This window comes from Peromyscus maniculatus, chromosome 10 (assembly GCF_049852395.1).
Source record: "Peromyscus maniculatus bairdii isolate BWxNUB_F1_BW_parent chromosome 10, HU_Pman_BW_mat_3.1, whole genome shotgun sequence".
Lineage (NCBI taxonomy): Eukaryota > Metazoa > Chordata > Mammalia > Rodentia > Cricetidae > Peromyscus > Peromyscus maniculatus.
This window is the reverse complement of record NC_134861.1, coordinates 36633860-36657831: the sequence shown is the minus strand read 5'-3', so window position 1 is coordinate 36657831 and position 23972 is coordinate 36633860. Positions and strand designations below refer to the sequence as shown.

The following is a 23972-nucleotide window of genomic DNA, read 5'->3' as shown; positions in this document are numbered from 1 at the left end:
GAGTGTCATGTATAGGCAATTTCAGGAAAATAAATATTTATGGAGGTCTTGAAATACCCATGTCCTTTCACAGACTGACAGGCACAGACTGAATCTGTTTCCTATGCCTTGCTTTCCAAGATGCCCTGCCAAGGATGGAAATTTGACACCACAGCAACAGACTCTTAAATCATTGTGCAAAGATGAAAGCAAAGACATTTTTGACTCTTCAGGATGAACAAATAACCTGATGCTTTCTATGGTCCAGTTTAGCTGCATTTAAAAAAATGACAGTTCTGTTGTCCAAACTGTCTCCACTCAGGTTTCAGTACAATTCAGAAAATTAAATCACTCCTCGCCATGGGAGACTTGAAAGAAGTAGATTTGCACAGCAGTTTATTAGAGCTGGTGCCTTCTGCCATTTTCTCTGGCTTTTTCAGGAGTTTCCGCCTCTGCCTGGAATGCACTTATAGTGTCTGCAGAGAAGTTGCCCAACCAATGTAGGGGAAGGCAAAGCGAGGGCCTTAGAGAAGGACCCTGGTGTTTAGTTTTGATGATTCCTAGTTCTGTGGCCTTGAAGACGCTCTTTAACCTTAATAATATACTTCCATAACAGCCATAGGGATAAAAGCAGGACAATGGTGTTTATTGAGGACCTACTGTGTGCTAGACACTCACTGTTGCATATTAAGCATGAGTAATGATGTTATACTGATTGCCCACATAAGCTGTAGGCTTAGACCCATTTCATAGAATTTGTATAGGCATGGCTCTGAGTCTCAGGGTCACTTACTGAAGTATTCCAGATCCTGTGTCCAAGGACAAAGAATTAGATGTGGGACATGAGGCTCATGACTCTTTATCAATATGCTACATAGTACCTGACTCTGTCATGTTTGTGAAGATCTGGCTTCTCTCAAACATGTTCCATTTAGTCCACCTATGCCAGGTCAAGAAGTATTCCCAGCCCTTCCCTGCAAACTGTTTTCTTGCTCATGTTAATCTTGATGCTGCTGTCTCCAGGCCCCACTCTCTTGACACAGCACCCCACCCTGACAGCTGTGGTTCCATACATTTTTCTGGAGAGCAGAGGGGATGACACCCTGAGTCCTTAAGAGGTGATATACTTACATAGTATCACTTAGCTCTAAGAATTCCCATTTGGATCTGTCTGATTCCCAGAGCTTCCTTACCTTTTCATCATTCTCTACCACCTTTTCATTGCTTAATGATATGAAATAAAATGAGAACAGCCACTCTTGCTGGTAGTGGTGTTGTAGGTCTTAGAGGAGACCTTTGGTTGGGTGCCTACTGTCTGGCACACAGTAGTTGCTCAGAAAATAACCTCTTCCTTTCTATTTCTTTTGTTAAATCTCAAAGTCCTTTACCCTAGAGAACATACTTGCTTGAGCAAGCTGTGTTCTTACATTAGGTGGAGGGACTGTGACAGTATCTTGAAGACAGAGGCACATGAACATCACTGTTTCTCTCGTGCACTATTCTGCTTATTTCCTCTGATGGTGAACATGTTGACAATCAGACTGTTGGGACTGTGAGGGTATATTAAAGTTAATTACATTTGGAGTCTGAGTCATAATGTGAATTATGTAATAAGGAGACTTATGAAGGAAATTTAAATATTTTTGAAGGGTTATTTAATAGATTCCCTTCCTTTTTAATTAAGATATTTTCTAGACTCCTGGGTGAGCTTGTCCAATCACTGAGCGATATGAAGCCCCCTTTCAACATCTGGCTTCTTCTTGACTCTCTTGGAATATAAGAGATGTTGAATTCTGGCAGGCTTTCCAGTGCATAGACTGTTATGTTTCACTTTTTGTTAAATTAAAATCTGTTCTCAGTAACTTATAGCCATTGGCCTTACTGGCCCCTGTACTTGACATGTTAGTGGAGGAATAGGTCCCTTCCCTCTACAATGTGCCAGGAATCATGAACTACTCTGGAACTGGCATCTCAGGAAGATAAGACACTGCCAAGAGACTCAGTGGCATGCATGACTGAGTGGAGAGGTGGATGGAAGATGTGATTTAGAACAATGGATAGGGACTTTAAAATGGGATAATGTAAAAACTGTTGAGAGAAAACTGACATTTGAAGTAAAACCTGAATAGCAAGAAAGAGACAGCTTTTCAAAGCCAGGGGCACAACATTCTGGAAATAGGGAGCTGAGAATGCCAAGTCCAAAGCTGAGATGAATATGGCAGACTATGAAGGAATATGGAAGACTATGATTGAGAAACTAGTGTGGCTTGAGCTCAGCAAAAGGAAGAAACTGAAGCCTGAGAGGCATGCAGGTCCCACACTAAGGGCCTCCCCAGCCTGCACAGTGTGGATTGAATTCAAAGGATAATGATGGAGCCTACACACTCTGTTTCCTTTACCTGGTATTCAGTATTGTCATAGTGGGGCCTAGGATCTCTACAACCTTCTGATTCTTAATTTTTCATCCAGCACACAGGAAACAGTCTCTCTGATTAAAGGAGCAGGGATGTGGATGACTTCTCTCTTAGACCTAGTAATCCATCTATAAAAGAAGAGGGTTAATTTTGTCAACCTAGCCAGTCTGAGTTTTCACAGAAATTTTGTCCCTCGTTTGAGGTATATCTACACAATGGGACTTAAAACCAAAGATTGTTAGATACACAGGGTTTGGCTAAGATTCCAACAAAGGAGTTGGAGAGATGTCTCAGTGATTAAGAGCACTTCCTGCTCTTCTTGAGGACCCAGGTTTGATTTCCAGGACCCACACTAATTCAGGCACTGTGAAGGGGTGAGAGGCACAGCAAGGCCCTGGGTCTATTTGCTCAGATTTCATTTGGGGGCTAGCTCTCCTCACTCTTTCTTGACAGACTTCTGATACCTTTGAGTCCAACTTTCCAGTATCAATGCTTGTTGTCTTGAGGGCTCATTTTCAAGACTACAGACATGCTATGTGTGAAGCTGCCAGTCCAAAGCCTAGTGCCAATGGCAGCTGGGGCTGCTGTCACTGTTCTTGCCAGGGTGCCTGGCCTCAGGTCTGGGTGCTGTGGAATCTTCTGTCTGTGCCCTTGGCAGCTCCAAGCTTTCAAATAGCCCTCTGTGTTCAAGGTCACCTGGTTTGTTTCCTGTGGGAGAATAATGAAGTTATCAACAGATAGAATATGAATGTATTTATGTCACCTGCAAGTTTAGGCTTGCCTTTCTTGTCCTTTTTCCTGCAGAGGAACTTTTTCTCTGTGACTGGGGAGGAGACCTCTCTATGAAAGTGTCAGGTGAGGAACTATAGCTTCCCACCCCTCTGTCCTTACCCACCTCAGTCACCCCAGGCCCACAGGGCCCTGGAGTGGACTGCTGTTCTCAGAGAGAGAGGCACACTGAATAATCAAGTCTTACTACAAAGTACTGAAAAATTGCTCATTAATTTTATAACATGATTTTATTCTGGAACAATGACATTGTGTATACATTGGGTTTTTTTTTAAAACGTATTTCTCGGGCTGGAGAGATGGCTCAGAGGTTAAGAGCACTGACTGCTCTTCCAGAGGTCCTGAGTTCAATTCCCAGCAACCACAGGGTGGCTCACAACCATCTGTAATGAGATCTGGCGCCCTCTTCTGGCTGTGCAGATAGAACACTGTGTACATAATAAAGAAATTAAAAAAAAAAAAAAAAAAACAAACAAAAAAAAAAAAAAAAGTATTTCTCTCAATGTATACACAATGTCATTGTTCCAGAATAAGATCATGTTGTAAATGTGAATGAAGAAGTGTGTACCAGAGAGAATTACCTAACAGAAACAAGCCACATTTGTCCTTTAAATTTTCTGTTAGGTAATTCTCTCTGGTACACACATCTTCATTCACGCTTCAAAACAATCATTTGGGGTAGACTGAAACACACTTATTTCACAGTTGATCAGACTGAGGCATAGAGACAAAGTCACTTTTACAAAACTCAAAACTAGAGATAGACTCCTGGCTCCATAGGCTGTAAAGATCCTGTTGCTCATCTACTGCCTAAAAGCAATAAATGGATTTAATACTGTGCCAAATGTACTCTACATATATTTGACTTCTAGAATTGAGAGCTGAAGGATTGTTATAGTTGAGTCCATTACATTGGGTCTTTCTTTTAAACCCTCCCCCCATCACTATCATTGTTACATATCACGATCACCTGCTTGGGAGACAGTTATGATAACACCCAGACCACTAGACTGGAACTCAGGGGACAAAAGTTTCAGACTCAGAGTTTCCCTGTGGCTATAACCCAGTCATCTCAGAATCTCCTCATGTGTGAAATGAAAGGCAAAGACTAAAAGACTCTCTTCTTTGTTATTTGGAAACCCATTGTCAAGGTCAGGATGGCCCAGAGACTGTTTGCAGGTTCATGTGAGCTTGGAGATGTTTTTCTTTCCTGTGAGTAAAAGACCAAGTAATTCTGGTTGTATCACCAGGAGTCTGAATTATCAAAGCACAAGAAACATAAGGCTACTGTATGCCTATATATTATATATACAAATGTGTTCATATAGTAACATGTATATTCTATGTTTACATATATAATATGCATAAATATACATGCACATATCTTAGATACATCCATGGCATTTGTACAGCATATAGGTAGCTATAAATATATGTACTCTATATATTTGTACATATGTGTCTATATACATATATATATGTATGTATATCTTGTTCAATCTGTATAATGTTACTTGTATGTTTGTTTTCAGGGCTGACCTACTGGTATTGTATAACCAATTGCACTATTTTTTCCCACTCTTAGCACTCCAGACAAACTATATTTAGTGTCTTCTCTGCTGTCCGCTGGTAATTCCCAGTTAGGGAGAAGTCTCAGGTGTATGCTGTGCTGACCAAATTGCTTCAAGTTAAAGTGGAGAAAGCATGAGCAGACAGATAATACAGATGGTAGTTGTAGCCTGTACATTCGTCACACGAGTGCTGAATGCTGTGAATCGTTGGTTGTTCCCAAGTCCTGAGTTCAAAGGCAGAAGGCTATGAACCTAACCGTAGTGCCACCACACAGGGAGAGGCACTCCAGCATGTCCGAGTTAGTGCCACCTATGTTTCACCTGTATTTCATTCTTCCAGCCTGACCTTCTGTGTCCTCCACCCTCAAATGTGTAAAAGGCAGGTATAGATGGCTCATTAGCTTCACCCATTTGAACAGCGGAGAAGGAACTGAAATTTGGGTAAAGCTTCCTGAATCCTTTCATTGAGGAAAGCAGTCCTGTCACACTGAGGTCACCCCCTTCACAAAACCAACCCAACCCACACTGAGCAGTCACACCGCCCATGAACAGCTTTCCCCCAAGGGCTTGCTCAATGATCTCAAGTTCTATCTTGCAATATTACATGGTCCATAAGGCCATTTTTCTGTATGATTGGCTCTCTTTAAAGGCTTCTGTCTGGTTCAGTGCTCAAGATTTTTGCTTTGTTTTATTTTTACTTTTATTATTATCATTAGTAGTAGTAGTAGTAGTAGTAGTAGTAGTAGTAGTAGTAGTTATTGTTATTGCATTTTAGTTTTATTTCAGGTGTATGAGTGTTTTATCTTCGTGTATGTATGTATAACACTTGTGTGTCTGATGACTGTGGTGGTCAGGAGAGGGTATCAGATGCCCTGGAAGTGGAGTTATAGCCAGTAGTGAGGCATCATGTGTATACTGAAATTGAAACGGGGTCCCTCTGGAAAAGCAGCAAGTACTTTTAACTGCCGAGCCATCCTCCAGTTGGGTGCTTATGTTTTTAACCTATGTTTTTCATACTACATAACCTAGTGTCTGAGGGAAACAGATCAACTAGTATGGCCACTATTTTGGAAGTCCTAGATTTGCAATTTGTCCATGAATTCTAGTGAGTAAGCAATAAGCTTGATATAAAGAAGAGGAAAACATTTCCTGAGTGTAAAACCCTACAATCCCAATACTGAGACTTTTCCAACCATTTGGGGATGACCAACGCAAATCAGTGCCTCTACTTCTTAGTGGGAGAATGAAGAACATGGGTCCTTGTGTGTCCACTCTTCAGAGTGGCACCCAAGGCTTGTCTTGAGTCCCTGCATCTAGGCTAGCAGTTAATGTCCTGGAAGAACTTTATCCTGACAAGTGATACAGTTCAGACAAGTGGTGGGAGGAAGTTTGTAAGCATAAAGGTCTTCATTTATAGCTTCTAATTTGGTTCCTGCATTTTGAAATGAATTATGACAATTTTTTATGTCCTTACATAAGACCATCATCAATAAACTGGTGATGACAGTAGCCTTGATTTTCTTTGTCACACTGTGTGGTTGTGGTGACAATGAACTCTGCCAGTCATGAGCCACTTTATAAGTAGTAAAACTTTGTGCCTAAGAAAGCTTTGTGCTCTTCTGGGTAATGTTACCTTTCTAATACCATTAGTGTCTTCCTTCAGTGTCTTCCTCTGTTATGAAGACTTTGCAATTGCTTAGGCAAATGAGTAAACATCTTTCCATATAGTATAATCCTAACCAACCCCAACCTGGGTCAGCCATCCTGATGCCTACTGCCCACAGTCAGTGCATACACATTGACCTTTGCCAAATTCAGCAAACCATCTCCCAAGCCAGTGATTAAACCATAGCCATTGGTTCTTGCTCATGAGCAAGGTTGGATGTCCTTCCTCCCATCAGACCTGTAGGTGGCCAGATCTGTTCTTATTACAAGGGTGTAGCTTCAGATACAGATTCAGCATATTGTTGTATCTGCAAGTATACCATTGGTCAAACCCAAAGCTGCAAAGTATAGTGCCCATGATGAGGAAGCAGCCAGAGTCTGATGCTGGGTGAAGCATTCATTCATTCACACCTCCACATAGGCTTATCCACCCCATTGGAATAGAACCCCCTGGTGCCTCTGCCAAAGGCTGACAGGAGGGATATTTCTTAGATGCTTTTTGGAGTCTGAGGATGTTTCTAGTCCTTTTCTTTATACCAGGGATTAGCAAAATATGGCTAATAGGGAAAGCCCTTTCTGGTACATCTATATGTCTGGCTAAACATATAGATTATTTCAAGAATAATAATTAATATTAAACAGGTTTAGAAGATGGCCCTGCGGTTAAGAGCACATAATTCTCTTACAAAGGACCTGAGCTCACTTCCTAACACTCACTTCTGGATGGCTCACAACTAACTGTCTGTAACTTCAACCTGGAGGGAATCCTAGGCGTCTTGCCTCTGCTGCTACCTGCACTCATGTGAAAAGACCTGCAAACACACACACACACACACACACACACACACACACACACACACACACACCTAAAACTGAAATAAAACTTAAAATGGAGAGTAATACTTAATACCACATGATAATTATTTGGCATTCATACTTTTGTGTCCATAAACAAAGTTTTATTGAAACACAGCCACACCCCCCGCTCTGTCTATTGTCACTGGCTTCTTCAAATCTATAAAAGCAGTTGGAATTGGAGTTGCCATGGAAACCGTATGTCCCACAAAGCCTAAAATATTTACTCTCTAGCCCTTTACAGAAAATGACTGCCACTCCTACTTTTTAGAATAAAGAGAGAGTTTGAGAAAGGTAAGGGCAGGGCTCACGACTATAGATGTTTGTTGGATTACTTCCATGTTTACTTGGAGTTAATAGTTTCTTCCTTTCCTTCCTAGTAATTGGCAACTGGAGACACTCATGTTCCAGTAATCAAGAGGCATCCCTGCCGCCACTTCATGATCCAGGGGCGTGTGGCCCTGTGAAGTTCCCGAGGTGTACAGCATGACCTTGCTGCTCCTGGGTGCGGTGCTGCTGGTGGCCCAGCCCCAGCAAGTGCCTTCCCATCCAGCTGTTCCTGGCCCGGGTCCCAGGCAGCAAGAGCCTCTGCGGAAGGTGGGTACCCTCCTGGAGGACACTCAAGAAGGTGCAGCAGCCAATGGTTCCACGCAGCAGCTACCACAGACCATTATCATTGGGGTGCGCAAGGGTGGCACCCGAGCATTGCTGGAGATGCTCAGCCTGCACCCAGACGTGGCGGCAGCCGAGAACGAGGTCCATTTCTTTGACTGGGAGGAGCATTACAGCCAAGGCCTGGGCTGGTACCTCACCCAGATGCCTTTCTCCTCTCCGAACCAGCTCACTGTGGAGAAGACGCCGGCCTACTTCACTTCGCCCAAAGTGCCTGAGAGAATCCACAGCATGAACCCTGCCATCCGCCTGCTGCTCATCCTGAGGGACCCTTCAGAGAGAGTGCTGTCTGACTACACCCAGGTGTTATACAACCACCTCCAGAAGCGCAAGCCCTACCCACCCATCGAGGACCTTCTGGTGCGGGACGGCCGGCTCAACATGGACTACAAGGCTCTCAACCGCAGCCTGTACCACTCACACATGCTGAACTGGCTGCGTTTCTTCCCACTGGGCCACATTCACATTGTGGATGGTGACCGCCTCATCAGAGACCCTTTCCCTGAGATCCAGAAGGTCGAAAGGTTCCTGAAGCTGTCACCGCAGATCAACGCCTCGAACTTCTACTTTAACAAAACCAAGGGCTTCTACTGCCTACGGGACAGCGGCAAGGACCGCTGCTTACATGAGTCCAAAGGCCGGGCGCACCCCCAAGTGGATCCCAAACTACTGGATAAACTACACGAATATTTTCATGAGCCAAATAAGAAATTCTTCGAGCTCGTGGGCAGAACATTCGACTGGCACTGATTTGCCTTCAGTTAGGCTCGGAACTTTTCCTGTTGTAACTTCTGGTGTACATCTGAGGGTGGGGGAGGGAAAGAAATTTTAAAAAGGCATTTAAGCTATAATTTATTTGTAAAACCCACAAATGACTTCTGTACAGTATTAGATTCACAGTTGCCATATATAGTAGTTATATTTTTCTACTTGTTAAACGGAGGGCGTTTTGTATTGTTTTTCATGGTTGTTAACATTGTGTATATGTCTCTATAATATGAAGGAACTTAACTATTGCACTGAAAAAAAAAACGATTTTTTCTGGAGACGTCTTTTTTTTTTTTTTTAAATATAATTAACTTGCCTCCAATTCAAATAGCTCTCTGTTTGCACCCTCCTTGTCAAATCTATATTCTTTTTCTGCTTAAAAAAATTTTATTGGCACTATGGACTTCTATTCTTTCTGAATTTGTTCTTTTAATTTTTAATGTCTCCCTGTGGTCACCGGATTAAGTTTTTATTTGCACTTTAAATTTCCTCTTCACAGTGAGTCGTTATTATTTTTGGAAGTGGCAGTTGTATCCATTCTTAAGTCAGCCTGCATACATGTTTAACTCCTGTAGCTTGCATATGAGTTTAACCCCAGTAGCCAGCATATGGATTTAACCCCTGTAGCCTGTATATGGATTTAACCCCTGTAACCTGCATAGGGGTTTAACTCCTATAGACTGCATAGGGGTTTAACTCCAATACACTGCATATGGGTTTAACCCCTGTTAGCCTGCCTATAGGTTTAATCTTTGCCAGCCTGCATGTAGATTTAACTCATATAAATTTCAAGGGCAGAAAACGGTGCTGAGGAAGGATCCCCAGATGGTAATTGGCAAGAGATTCCCTAAGATCCACTTTTGTCTCAGAGGTTATATACCTCTGATCTCAGCAATGGGAATGGGCAAAACCTGTAATAAACAAGATTACACCCTTGGATTTCAGAACGATCTTGAGACTGTAAACTCTGCCTTTTGGAGCAATTGGTCTCTGAAAAGCTACTTAGCAGAGAGAAGGAAACATGCAAGGTCTCTTTGTGTGTGTCTGTCCATTCTGTAACTTTCATGAGGAGCAGGAGTGAGCCTTTGCTCACTCTGGAATTTGTTTCCTGAAAGATCAGTATGCACTTGTGATCTTGTATTTTATACTCATGGACTTTGCTTCAAAATCAGTTCCAACTTTAAGGTTCTGAATAGGAAAGAAAATTAAAACTCCAGGGTTGAAGTTAAGATATGAAAAAGTCACAACACAAAGCCTGTGCGTGCACCTACATACTTATATGGGAGTTTCACATCTGCCTAGAACAGCCACTTAGCAGAGACTGGTCACAAAAGCCAGTTCTAAGCTCCTGGATTGCCACGCATACCTGTCAATCAGCCTTTTACAATTAAACAGACTAGGCGACTTCCATAAGAAAGTATCATGTCATTATAGTAGGAGAGAACAGCAGTACAGAACCATTTCCTGACAGTTTGTTAGGAAGAAATGAAACACAAATAGGCATCATTGAGTGTCTTCTCTATCCAAGAACTCTTTGAAACTTCCTCCAAGCAAACTCAAGATGAAGGGGTTACTCTGACAAGTTCAGAAAACAGAAATAGGCCCCCAAGCACGAGGGACTTGCTGATGGTCACACTGTCAGGCTTAGAGCCCAGCGGTAGCCAATGCATAAGTAACCTGTTCCCCATTTATTTCCCTCTACCCCGCTCTATCTGGACTCTAAAGAAATCTCTCAAACTCAGAAGCAATGTTTTCCTGACTTGACCTGACATGTCTTTCCTGGTGCCGAAAGTCTTCCGCCCTAAGAGCTGTGTTTGAGCTAGAGGAAGAGCAAAGGGGAAACACAATTTTTCTCAGCAGTCTTCTGAGGGAAATGAATCACCTTGGTTGTTTTGGCAGTCCCTGCCTGACTGACCTTAGTCTGGCCCACACCCCATTCCTGGCCAGGCCCTGACAGCAAAGAGGATGCCTTCCTCTGCAGAACCCATTAGGGTTGTCATTCAACCACTGTCTCCCCAGAAAGAGGAACAGAACTATTTATAGCAGATTTCTGTAGACTTTGTGATATGCAGGGTGCTTCCCTCTGCAACAATGCATCTGTGGATCTTTTATGTCATTTAACCTGAAGAATGAGAAGACCCAGAAAGGTTACATCCATTTTCCAAAGCTGACCAGGAATGTGGTGGCTGAAAGAAACCTCCAGTGGGAATCCCTGGTGCCCAAGAAGATGCCCAGGTGGAGATGGTATGGTTGGAGCCTGGTCTCTTGCAACCAGAGGTGCTAGTTAGGAATGAGGAAAGTCAGAACTGGCACCAGGGGTAAGCTTCAGCTGTTAGGACTTGCATAGCTAATGGCATGGGGTAACACAGTATAAGTGAATGGCAGATGTACATTCAATGAATTGCTTTACTGGGGGCACAGAGTATTGATTCAGGGAATCATATTCCTGCATACCATCAAGGAAGATACCAGGAGTTCCAATGACAGCCTATATTCATTCTTTTTTTTTTTTAAAATCTATAAAACTCCAGCCGGTCATCAGTATATTCTAAAGAGCAAAAAACCATTACTTCCTACTTTGCACCAGGTATTTCAACTCATCCAAGCCCTGTTACTTTCAGAGGATGCTGCAACAAACCCATGGCCATTCTTGTCAAAATGCAGTGAGGCAGGAGCCAAATGATATCTGGTTCTTTCTAACCATGCTGAATGCCAATCCTGTTTACAAAGACAGTTTCCTGATGGGAGGTGTAGGTTTCTACCCCAGCCAGGTCACAGCCACCTGAGAGTTCTAGAGAAGCAGCTGAAATTTGCTGAGCCAAGCACCACCTCTGGGGTTGAACTCACACCTTAGTTGTTGTTCCAGAGTAAGAATAGCATCGATTTTCCTTCCTCCAGAACCAGGCAGTGTTCAAATCCTCTTAATATTATGTGACTATCGGTTAAAAGCCTGGAATTTGGTTAATTTAGGAAAAACCATGAGAGGCCTCTAAACTCAGGCTGCCTTGCTCTTTCTACCCTCAGCAGAAGATACACGAAGGGTAGAAGAGGCCAGTGCCCATCATGTCTGTTGCTTAGAGATGTGGAGACAAAGGTCATTATATTCATTAGAATGACCTTTTTCTTGAGTTCCTATTATGTGGCCAGTGTGGTGCTAATTCTTCAAGAATATAAAATGAAAAGCCACAGGAAATAATAGTCATGAACTGTATAGGGTATTAATAAGAAGCAAAGAAGTGCTAAGAAGGCAAGAGAAGTGGCCTTGAGTTGTGTACAGGCTGGACAGGACAATATGTTCTATAGTTTGGCATCAATTCAGCCACATCCCCAGAAGAAATCAACTAGCCCATTTTAAGAGGATGAATGAAGAATGAAAATGAGGTATGAAGTTTTCCTGATTGCCAATGCTTTGCTTTTTTTTAGAAAAAAGAAAGAAATATTACGTAAAATTTGCACTAGAGCTATGATCAAAGTCACTTAATTCAAGGGTCACCAAGACCCTGCTCTTTTGTAGGAAGGTTTTGTGGAGGAATTGTCCTGGAGCCAGAAAATGGAAGTCATTGATGTTACCAAAGGGAAAAATCCTGCATAAGGACATGTCTTGAAACAGCAAGTGGTGATGAGGAATCTAAAGGAGGTAGGGGAAGCACAGGAAAAGTCTTGTCTAACTAGTGTATAGCTTGGATTAAACACATTAAACAACAAAGATGTATCAGCCACTTATAGTCTTGGAAGACAGTTTCCAAGATGAAGGTATTGAAAGACTCACAGCCCTCTATATGTCTGAATCCTGTGCAAGTTTATTGATTACATCAGAATAACCATCATTATTACATACCCACTATGTGCTTGGTATCTTAAATACATTGATTCAAACCTACATATAAACTCTGAGAGATAGGAAATAGTGCCTTGGTTCACAAAAGAAGAAACTCAAGATCAGAGATTAAAGGGTTTGTCTGTGATGACAGAGAAAGTTATTTACTCCATTTGCATGTTTTTTTCTAGTGTCTTGAATCTGGTCAATTTCCATCCATCCCATTGTGAGTAAAGGGAAGAAGTAATGCATAGATCTCTATCAAGAGGCAACATCTAACACAGAGGTTATAGGGTATGAGGTTGGGCACAGGAGGATCTTGGAACATCACCTCCCAGAGAATTGCACATGTAGGATGTCCTAAGGTGTGTTGCAACTGGCAGAAGTTAAAAGAAAAAAATCACTGAGCGTGAGATAAAGGGCTGACCAAGTATCCCTCAATAGCATTGAATAAGCAGAGGGCCCATAGCCCATCATCTCATTCAGTTGCCTGATTGAAGTACACTCACATAAGAAGTAGCCCTGAATCTTCAGGTCACGCTTGTGTCAAGGTAGCTCCATTTTCCTCAAATTCTACAGTTAGGTAAAAAGAAAGAAAAAAGCAATTATAGTCAGGAGACTTGGGTGTAAATCCAATTTTGGCCATGTGGCCTTCAGCTCAAATTCTCAGAGCCTTAATTTCTTTTTTTCTTTTCTTTCTTTCTTTCTTTTTTTTTGTAAAAATGGGCTGATACTTCACTCAGTTTTGGGGAAAAGTCAAAGAGATGAACTGCAAAAACCATCAGGTTGGTGCACTCATATGGCTTAACTGTGAACAGGGTTTAGGGATTTAGGAGACAGATTTTAAAATAGTCAGCAACACCTCACTGTCTTTGTTCACTCACCCACTGCCCAGCTATGTGACTATAGGCTTTGCTGTTAGTGGCCCAGGCAGATCCTATTTTCCAAAGCTTCTCCATCTTCCATCTCCCATAAAGGCAGACTACTAACAGCTATACAAAAATGTGTTCCTGAAGTTTTATCATAGCAAAAGTCATGTCACCTAGAGAGGGCTGCACCCCCTTCTTGCTGGGAGCAAGTCACTAATGTTTGACTGATGTGGTGAGGAGGTGGGGGGACTGGATGGTGAGGGGAACTGCTCAGCTTCTTTGCCTCTGCACAGGTGACTTTGTAGTACAATGTCTGCTCATAGTTCCTCCTGAAATCAGCCTAGATCCAGACTTCTAAAAAAAACGTGCTTGTTTGTTTCTCCTCATACTTTTCTGCTCCCCTTATTGTGGTCATTTTTTTGTCACCTTATCATCAGTAAATGACCCAGCTCAACTTTTGCTTCTAAGACACCTAGCATCAGATAGTTAAAGGTGCATTTATGTCTTGTTCTATGTGTATAACATAGTTAATGCAACCAACCTATAGACATTTTTCCAGTTAAATAAGGAGTGGGAAACATGTCTATTTTATTGACTAGCACATAGAAGGATTAAATACAATAGATGAAATTGTTACCAAGTAACTTTTTTTCTTGGATTAATAGACTATCATTAAGATACTATCAATGCAGCTAGGCATGTTGGCACATGCCTATAATCTAGCATTTGTGAGTTTGAGGCAAGAGGATCATTAGTTCAAAGCCAGCAGGAGCTACATAGAAAGACCCCATCTCAGGAAAGAAAAAAAAAAGTTTCCACACATCATTATAAAACTTCAGGTTCAAGTTCATGAAATATTTCTAGATCCTGTTGACAAAACTGCAATTTTTTTTATCAAATTGTTCTGATTTACTTCTGTTCCACAGTACAGTATTTCTATTCATTTGCAATGTTCCTCTCAGGGTCAGTACAAGCGTGAGTCTTCCTCTTGACTGCAGCATTGTGGTACTTAGCATTGTGCCTGCCTAGGTAAAAGGAGGATAGAATGTACTTGTTTGTGGATTGGATGATGAATCTTATCTAGATGTCAATCTAATGTGAAAATTCTATCCATCGCATCCCAGCCGCACAGTGTGGCCTCCCTTTGGGAGTCCTTTATTTGGTCCAGGAACTGCTAGGCACTTAACAATATGGTGTTTTATTCAGTTCTCAAGAAACCCTGGGGAAACAACCAAACCAAGTTCTATGTGTTTACTTATTAATATATTGCCAGCAAATAGTACAATACTTTATGTTGAAGTTGCAAATGTTTATTAACTAAACAAATCCTCCTGCTGCCCAGCCTTCTTCCACTCTGCTATACTCTGCTGCCTCTTGAATATTCAACTAGTCGATAATTCAGTATTCTCCTAGGCAACCCATTATATCTTCAAACTGACTATTCACATTCATATTCCCTAGACTTATGTTCTCTAGCTTCAGCTCGTGGATCCATGAATGAATATTCCAGGTATCCCAAATACCTGGATTCAGAATTTATTTATGTATTTATGTATTTATTTATGCATTTTCTTATTCATTTATTGTGTGAGTATGCAATGTTACAGTTCATATTTGGAGGTCAGAAGACAACCTGTGGGAGTCAGCTCTCTCTTCTACCATGTAGGTTCTGGGGATTGAACTCAGATCTTCATGTTTGGTGGCAAACACCCTTAAACATGAGCCATCTCATCAGCCCAAATTTAGAGATTTAGAGCAGCCTTGTTCATAGCTATGTGAACTTCAACAAATTCCTTAATTTCTCTGAATTTCTAGCAGGAGAAATAATGCCTTGCCCAAAATATCTATGCATAATACATGAATAATAGACAATTGAACACTTTTGAAGTAATAATTCCATAATCATTAGGTAAGTAAATATTTCAGTCTTCATGTCAGCTGACAAGCCTTTGCTACCATTAATCTTGTTTATGCATGAGGAAACCAGAGGACAATGATAACATTCCTAGACTCCTGTCTACTAAAAAAGAGCCAGAACTCTCCCCTGGGTAGTCTCTAGTATGTGTGGGCTCCAGAACTCTCCTCTGGGCAGTCACAAGCATACTTGAACTCCAGAACTCTTCCCTGGGTAGTCTCTTGGCCTCCAGAACTCTACCTTTGGTGGTTACTAGCACACTTGATCTTCAGAATTCTTCCCTTGGTAGTCTCTAGCACACTTCACCTCCAAAACTCTCCCATGGGTAGTCCCTTGGCCTCGAAAACTCTCCCCTTGATGGTCTCTAGCACATTTGATTTCCAGAACCCTCCTGGGGTGGTCTTTTGGCCTCCAGAACTCTTTCCTGGCTAGTCTCTAGCACAGTTGGCCTCCAGAACTCTCCCTGGGTGCTCTCCAGCACACTTGATCTCCAGGCCACACTCTTTTTCAAAGAAGAAGAGAGATCCTTGGCCAGTGGCAAAAGTAAGTGCTAAGAAGTCAAAGAAAGAGGTGAGGAGCTCAGGACAAACACCTCCTGAAAGTCACTTGCAGAAGGAATTCTAAAATGGTCCCATGATACACACCCCCTTTGGTGTATATATCTTGTTTAGTAACCTCCCCTCACATCTGAGTAACATTTGAAAAGATGTGCAATTTATTATCTTAATCAGGTTGCTCTGTATGGAAAAGGCAATAGTATGTGATTTAATAGACCCGTTCAGGAAGAGAGAGAGGAGATAAAGGATGGGGAGAGAGATACTCCTGGCTTTGCCTGTTATGTATGACAGGACTCTGAGAAATGGCAACATAAAGGACTATTGTGAATAGTAGTAGCTAAGAGTGTTTCTAGAAAAATCCAGCAGAAATGTTTGCAAAAATCTCATTTTTTCCAACAAAGGTGAGCAGGGAACAAGATAGTGATTAGAAAATGATCTGGCTGTAACCTTGTTTGTTATGGGGAGAACCCCCCAGGGCAGACTTGGGCTCCTGAGTCACCTACATTGAGCTACTACAAGTATGTTGGTTTAACCTGCTGGTTTCTAGTAATGTGCTTGCCTTCATGCCAATACAAACATTTGAGTCCATTTTTTTTTTAGTTCACTCAAATGGCTTGTGTTCATTTTTTCTGTATCCTTCTTCAAAACAAACAAAACCCATGGGTTTTTTTGTTGTTGTTACCAAATAAATACATGTACATGGTATAATAACGAGAGTCTTCATTTATGAGCACTCAGAAACAATTATTTGCCAACATTTGTGTTTATATCCTTCCAAATTATTTTCATCCTGAAACCCACACTATCATGTTTTGTATCTACATGGTTTTGATCTTATCACTCACTACCTAGTAAAGGCCTGTAGCTCCCTACACTGCCTATTGAAGCCTGTATCTCATCCATGTTTCTACATAGAGCAGGAGCTCAACTAGAAATTTCCAGTTTAAGTTGTGCTCCTTGGAATCAAGGGAGTATCACTCAGACCTGGTTATTCACTTCTCTGTGACAACATACCTGAGCGTTGCTGGGTCAGTGACATGTGGATAATCCCATAGAACCGGAAGATTAGCTGGGCAAGTCTGACCTGGCAAAGCCTCAAGTGTAATCAGATGTTGGCTATGAAAGAACACACTGGAGGGCTGACCTGGATGAATATCCAATATGATGTCTTGAATCACATCTCTGAATCCTAAGTTGGGATGAATGTAGCACCATCCTCTCCCCCAACTCTCTCTTCCTTCCTTCTCCCCTCTTACCATATTGTTCACTTGGGGGTGTTCATAGCATAACAGAGCTAGGATACTAGGGAGACATTTCATATGGTTGTCTTATTCTAGAGGGTTCCAAATGAGAAAGCAAAAGTTATCAGGTAATAAAGTAAAAGTGTGGTCACATTCTGCTGTTCCAAAAATACCAGCTGGGAAATTCCTGTGGGAAAGGACCACATAAAGGGCTAAATAATAGGAGGTGTAGTTCATGGGGGTCCATTTATAGAGACTATCTACTTATCTGCCTACTATATATTCTTTAATAATAAAATGGACAGCACACTTGCTTAATGGATCATTGGCCATACTTTAAGGGGGATTAATATAGGTTTTAGCTTTTATGATACCAAAGTCCATTACACTAATGCATGTTATTATAAGTCCTTGTGCCTCCTATGTAATTTCAGCTATTTTGACCTCAGTTGTTTGACTCTTTTCAACCCAATTCTTTGATGATATTGATGGTGATTAAGTGATTTTATATAAATCCATTCACAACACAAGTAGAATACAGGATTGTTGCTGTGTTGCTTCTTCTGAATTTTGCTGTGTGATTCTATCGAACCATGTAAAGAACAGACACACTTAAAACAAATTACAGGTTGAAAGCCACTCAGGAAACTGCTATATGGAAGCACACAATCTGGCAGACCTACCACACTTCTTAGACAATTTGTCAAACACTAAAAAGTGTTGCTGAGACTCTTAACACTGGCTATTAAAAGCTATGTATGGCATTCAAAAAACGAATGCATGGCAGGTTCTATTTCCAGCTTCCCAATTTGGAAGTTCTATCTTTAGCACCAATTTACATTTTTCGTACAATTAAAGACTACCTAATTCTGATTTGCTCTTCAAGTATACAATTCATCTGTAATTTACATTTTTTCTTTTATTTATCTGTTAATCTCCTCAGAAACAACCATCACAAAAAAATCCTAGGTTTTAAATGTTGGTATAATAGCTTAAAATCTGAGGCATACTAGGAAAGTTGGACTAAGCATTTCAGAGCATCATTCTGCTGGTAATTTGAATGGGTATTAGGAATGGCTATAGCCCTCAAAACCTATGAGCATATCTAGGCACACAGGTACACCCAATATTTATACATTTAATAGTCTTTTAATATGGAAACTTTCAAACAGTCTTTAAGTAGCAATTTACAACTGGCAATACAACATTCCTTTAGCCATAACTGAACACTCTAAATACTAACACCAATACATCTAAATTTTTATTTTTTAAATGCACTGTGCCTATAAATGTGAATATCCACACAGATTAAACTGGGGTTCTGGATAGCTGTGATATAGTCAGAAAATGCATACTGTATTTTGGTTTCACCTCATTCTTGACTAATAGTTTCTAAACTGTTGGATTTCCTGCATATTAAGAATAATAAAGGAGAAGTCTTTGATTATTCATAACAAATCATACTTTAGTGTGTTTTAATGAAAAGCCTTTGCACTGGACATTGATAAAATGGAAGACAGTTGCAGGAGGGGCCAGCCTTGTCACTAGAAGTTTTGAATTTCCTCCCACTACCCTGCCTTTGGTCTTCTAGGGTACAGACAGCAGGCAATGAGGGCTGCATTATAATCTATATTCAGCAATTTAATTAACTGAGCCTGCTAAGCAAAACTTCTATAGCATTCACAAAAATTGACCCAAACAAACAGATTCTAGAGAGGTCCTGGGCTTGTGGCGATGTGGAAGCCATGGGTGGGACTTGCTGAAATTACATGGAAGTTTCTTGACCCTAATGTCATTACTTTCTTTGCCCATTCCCAAACTGTATCATTTGTAATGACCTGTTAACCAAACGAGGAAGCTATTAAATTCTATTAGCTGTTCTAGAAAATGATGAAATCCAAAGAGAAGATTTAAGAACATTTAATTTGTAGCAAATGAGTTAGAAATGCAACTGGCTATATGGATGTTTGTTGCCATCTGCAACAGGGATGGATTTATGGAACTCATATCTTTACCTGTGCAATCAGAAGTATCTCAGGAGATTGTTAGAATTAAAATAAATACCAGGACACCCAGGTAGTATCTGCCAAGAACTGGAGAATTGCTTGTTGTGAGAAAAAACTCCATATATTTAATGACCACCAGAAAAGAAACAGTGGGTAAATTGATTCAGAATATAGACAAATACATCTTGTTTTTACTGTGCTATCAACAAATGCAATTTTTAGAACCAACTATCTGAACAATAAAGGTCATTTTGTTTCTATATAATATTCAATAGTGAAAAGGTAAGAGTAGGATATTGTCTGTTTTTTCTCTAACTAATACAGATAAGACATTATTTCTTAAGTACTTCAACTAAACCATTTGGACATTTATTTTTATCCCTTTGGAAAGTAGAGGTTGTTAACTATCCCACAAATATACATTGCTTTTTTAGCAGTTTATTTTTTAATCTTGCCACAGTTATTCCTTGAAAATTAAGCTATTCTCTCTTCTATAAATGTACAGCAACATATTTAATTTTCTTTTCCCTCCCTTGGGAGAGAGGATGACAATGTGAAAAGTACCCTTAAAGAAGTTTAAAGTGCAGCAGTATCATAGCCTCAACATCTCCATATACAGTCAAAGTGCAATTTTATTTACAGCCAAGAGGAAGAAACAGTCAATTGTATTAGTAACTTTTTCTAATGCTGGCCAAGGCAACACATGAAAGAAAGGGTTTATTTGGAGCTTACAGTTACATAGTGTTAGAGTCCATTATAGTGGAGTAGAGGTAACAGGTGAAAGGTGGTTGCAACAGCAGCTGAGAGTTCTCAACTCGGACCACAAATAGGAAGCAGAGAGTGAACTCAAAATGTTGGAAGCCTTTTGAAACTTCAAAGCTCATATCTCCTAAACTTCCCCATACAGTCACCAACTGGGGACCAAGTGTTCAAGTGCTGGAAGCTTAATGTGGGGCATCTCTTTCAAATTACAACACCAAGTGTCCTCAGTAAATGACTGAATGAATAAAATGTGATGTATCCATGTGACACGATATTGATCCCGTACTAAAATTAACAATGTTTTTGATATGCATGGATGGATTTATCATGAGCCCATTCCAAAAAGACAAATATGGTTCCCCATACAAAATACCTGGAATAGGAAAATTCACAGAAATAGAAAGTAGACTATGTTGCCAGCGAGTAGGAGGAAGGACATGAAGAGTTGTGGCTGTGGAGACATCGAGTTTGTCCTTGGGACATGAAATGTTTTGGAAACAATAGTGTTAAATGCACAGTATTTTGACTAATTAATTTCTGTAAATTATATGCTGAAAATGAAAAAAATGGCTAATTTTGTATAATATAGATCACTTCAATTGTATAAATATGTATTATACATTCACTGTATATATGCATGTGTGTCTTGTACATCTTTACATCTCTCAAAGGGGGAGATATATAGACTAATCTTGATTCATTTGCAGTATATATGAAAAGATTCCCATACAAATACTAAATCCATATCTTTTCTATAGGGCAATTTCATTCCATTTGATACATTATTAATCAGTTATGTAGATTAGAAATTGCCATGATGTCTCATGTGAAGCCAACCTACACCACTTAACTCATGCCTACCTCATGACTTAGCTTAAAATGAAATAAAATCATTTTACATTCATTATTTAAGCTATTGATAGAGTTTTCTACTTCACCATATCAGGAACTGTGTTCTTGTCTCTGTAAAGTATGTTCTTTCCAAGCTACTCATGAAATGTTCAATATAACAACTTTAAGGTTAGGAGACCATCACTCATCTTTTTCGAGGATGGAAGTTAGGCTTTGCCCTGTCAATTCTATTGGATAAAGATTTCTAGTCTTTGATTGAGCACCACTAACTGAGCTGTTTAAAGTGATCACCAAATGTCAAGCTAAATAATAAATAAAAACAGATGAATATTGAGTCTATTAAAAATTAACAAAAGAATGAATTTACAAGGGGGTGTTGAACAACTCCACAAGATCTGGAATCACCTAGGAGACATAGCCTCTGGACATTTCTGTGATTTTCTAGAATGGGTTAGTTAAAAAGGACAGACCCTCCCCTAAATGTGGGTGACACTGTTCAATGAGGTAGAATCCCAGACTAAATGGAAAAGCGAAAGTGAGCTGAGTAAGTGTTCCTTTCTCTCTGTTTCCTAACTGTGGTTGCATTATGATCAGCTGTGTTGTGTGAAGTTCTGCAACCATCATGATGAACTATACCCTCAAACTGTGAGCCATGATAAACCCTTCCTTCCTCAAGTTGTTTTGGTCAGGAGAGCAAGAAAAATAACTATTAGAAGGGGAAGAGATCCCAACTTTTTTTGTTTTATTCATATCTACTTGGCACATGATTTGATCAAGCAGATAGCAGAGCATTTCATTCCTAACTCCCTCTAGATATCAAGTGAAGCCTGTGACATCCTTAAAAACTAGACTAATCCTCTGTACTTAACATTTACAAATATGTGTGGTCTTATGGAGAGATACTGATTCTTCTTTTTCCCGAAACTCATAAGTTGGAAACTTAAACCCTAAATTCAAACTTTCACATAGTTGGAAGGAGGACATCAATGAGGTAATTAGGATTAGACAAGGTTTGTATTGAGTCCTCTGTGCCAAGCCACTGCCATCTAGAGATGTTTGGCTATACCTACTGCAAAAGGATTAACCCAAATGGGCTTATTGACTGTTTATACCACCTCATGGAGGGCTTGCCTGAGTATCCAGCCACTTCCTACCTCCTATTTTATGAAACCCCTACCTTAATTGCATATGACCTTGGGGAGGGGTTAGAGTATAGAGACCCAGGAGGAAGTCTGGGTCTTTCCAGAAGGAAAACATTAACACAATGTTTTGTTATTTACATGACCTCTAAATGATAATGTACAATGAATACTTTTTTTTTGAAAACCCAACCAAGAATTACAATTTCATCAGTGAATATTCTCAACAGTCTCGAAAAGTTAGGGAGGTTTGAGAAGGTTCAAATGAAGAGACAAGGAGGGGTAAGCATGCATAGGTCACTCTTACCTCAATGGGGAAGATCATGGATGCCTCAGATGGGAACAGGCCTACCTCTGCTAGGCCGGGAGGTCACCACAAAGCTTGGTTGATTTTAAACAGCTGTACCTGGTTACCACACAGATATCATCCTACAAGATAGAAATTTTTCTCATTATTCTGAAACTTAATCAAATATTTATGAGCTAGAACCACACTGTTGTCAGGAATCTATTTTTCCTGGAGGCTCCTGGGGAGCATCTGTTCCTTGGAATCCCAAGTCAGTGTTATCACAGAAATATTTGCACTTTAGCTATTCACAAGAGCTAAACTACAATCTCAACTTAAGTGTCCAACAGCAGAGGAATGAACAAAAAAAATGCAGTGAATATATGTGTGTGTTTATATAGTGTATACATATCCAGCTACATGCAAATATCCATATTAATGCAGTTTTATAAAGAAAGCTGTCCAATGTCCAATAACCTTTATTTAGGATCTGCCTTTTGATTGCTTTCATAGTGCCCTAGAGACAATTCACAACAGGCTCTCCCCTCAAGATTCTTAACCCCCTGCACAAATTCCTTTCCCATATAAAGTAAATTAGTCAAAGAATATTATAGATTAGGACATGGATATCTCCAAGGTCTTTATCCTGCCTCTTGGCAATCTCCAGGACAGAATTCTGATGTGCCTCAAGGTGTAGACTCAAGGTAAGCAGCTTCAGGTTGAAGACACAGTAAGAAGACTTCCTCCAAGGAAGGCTCCTCTTCTCATCTAAGGAACCCAGTTCTCCAAGGGAGCCCAACTGTTCATTTAAGAGATTCAGGTTTATAGTTTTGATAATTAACGCTCATAGCCCAAGGCTGATTTCTGACTTTAGGCCTGGTCCATACTGAGAAGTGAAGCCAATATGGTCTGGCTTTTCTTGGTTCTTCTGACCTCAGAGCACATTTGACACCTTTTTGTCTGAATTCCAAAATCCAAGTTAAGGGCAAGTATCTCAGATGCTTCCTCAGTCCTAGAGGTGACCATGGCCCAGTCAAGGGGGCAGAAATGTAAATGGAGACTGTATTTCCTTCTGACCACCTAGTAAAGCCTTTGCTGCTGCTAATATGTTGGATATAACTGTGATACGGCCAACTCCCCTCAAAGTGAAAAGTGGAGTGACTGCCACCAAGGGGATAGCCCATTTCTACCATACTCGAGAAATGCCCTAGAAGTAGACTGCAGTATTCAGCCTCATGCTGTACACAACTGTCTGTCACCCAGGCCCAAGTTTTTCATTCTACCAGCTGTTCATAAGGTAATTCTTGTGAGGCCACGGGCATAGGTAGGTAAGAGAGTGAAGGGAATGGATTGGATTTGTAAGTAGCTTACAATGGCTTTTAGGACCTGTCCATTCTAATAATTCTGGTAATGACAACACATACATTCTGACCATGCAGTATAATGCAATTAGTTATGTCAGAGCTAAATAGTCTTAATATACTGAAAAATTCAAGAAACTGCTTCCATAATCAGTGACAATTCCCTGAGATTGCTACTGTACCTGTGTGTACCTTCCTCCTCAGATAATATCTACTGATCAAAGGTCTGGGAAATACAACCTCTCCTTGTAATAAGTAGACACACACACACACACACACACACGTATATACATATATATATGTATGTGTGTATATAACACACACATATATATATATTAGTTTTAATGATGGAAAATGAAGTTCAGCTTTAAAAATACATATATACTATATATATATAGCATGTATATATAGCACGCTATATATACATTATGTAGCACACATATAGTATGTATGT

General features: G+C 40.4%; 1 protein-coding gene across 2 annotated transcripts in view; it reads left to right on the top strand.

The window, feature by feature from the left end:
• Positions 1 to 9652, top strand: part of Hs3st1 (heparan sulfate-glucosamine 3-sulfotransferase 1) — a 31063-nt gene extending 21411 nt beyond the window's left edge. For both annotated transcript variants that reach the window (XM_006992258.4, XM_015985878.3), the window contains exon 2: positions 7654 to 9652. In XM_006992258.4, coding sequence (XP_006992320.1) covers positions 7760 to 8695 — 936 coding nt within the window. In that variant the 5' untranslated portion in view covers positions 7654 to 7759 and the 3' untranslated portion in view covers positions 8696 to 9652. The remainder of the gene's footprint in view (positions 1 to 7653) is intronic.
• Positions 9653 to 23972: the final 14320 nt, after the last annotated feature.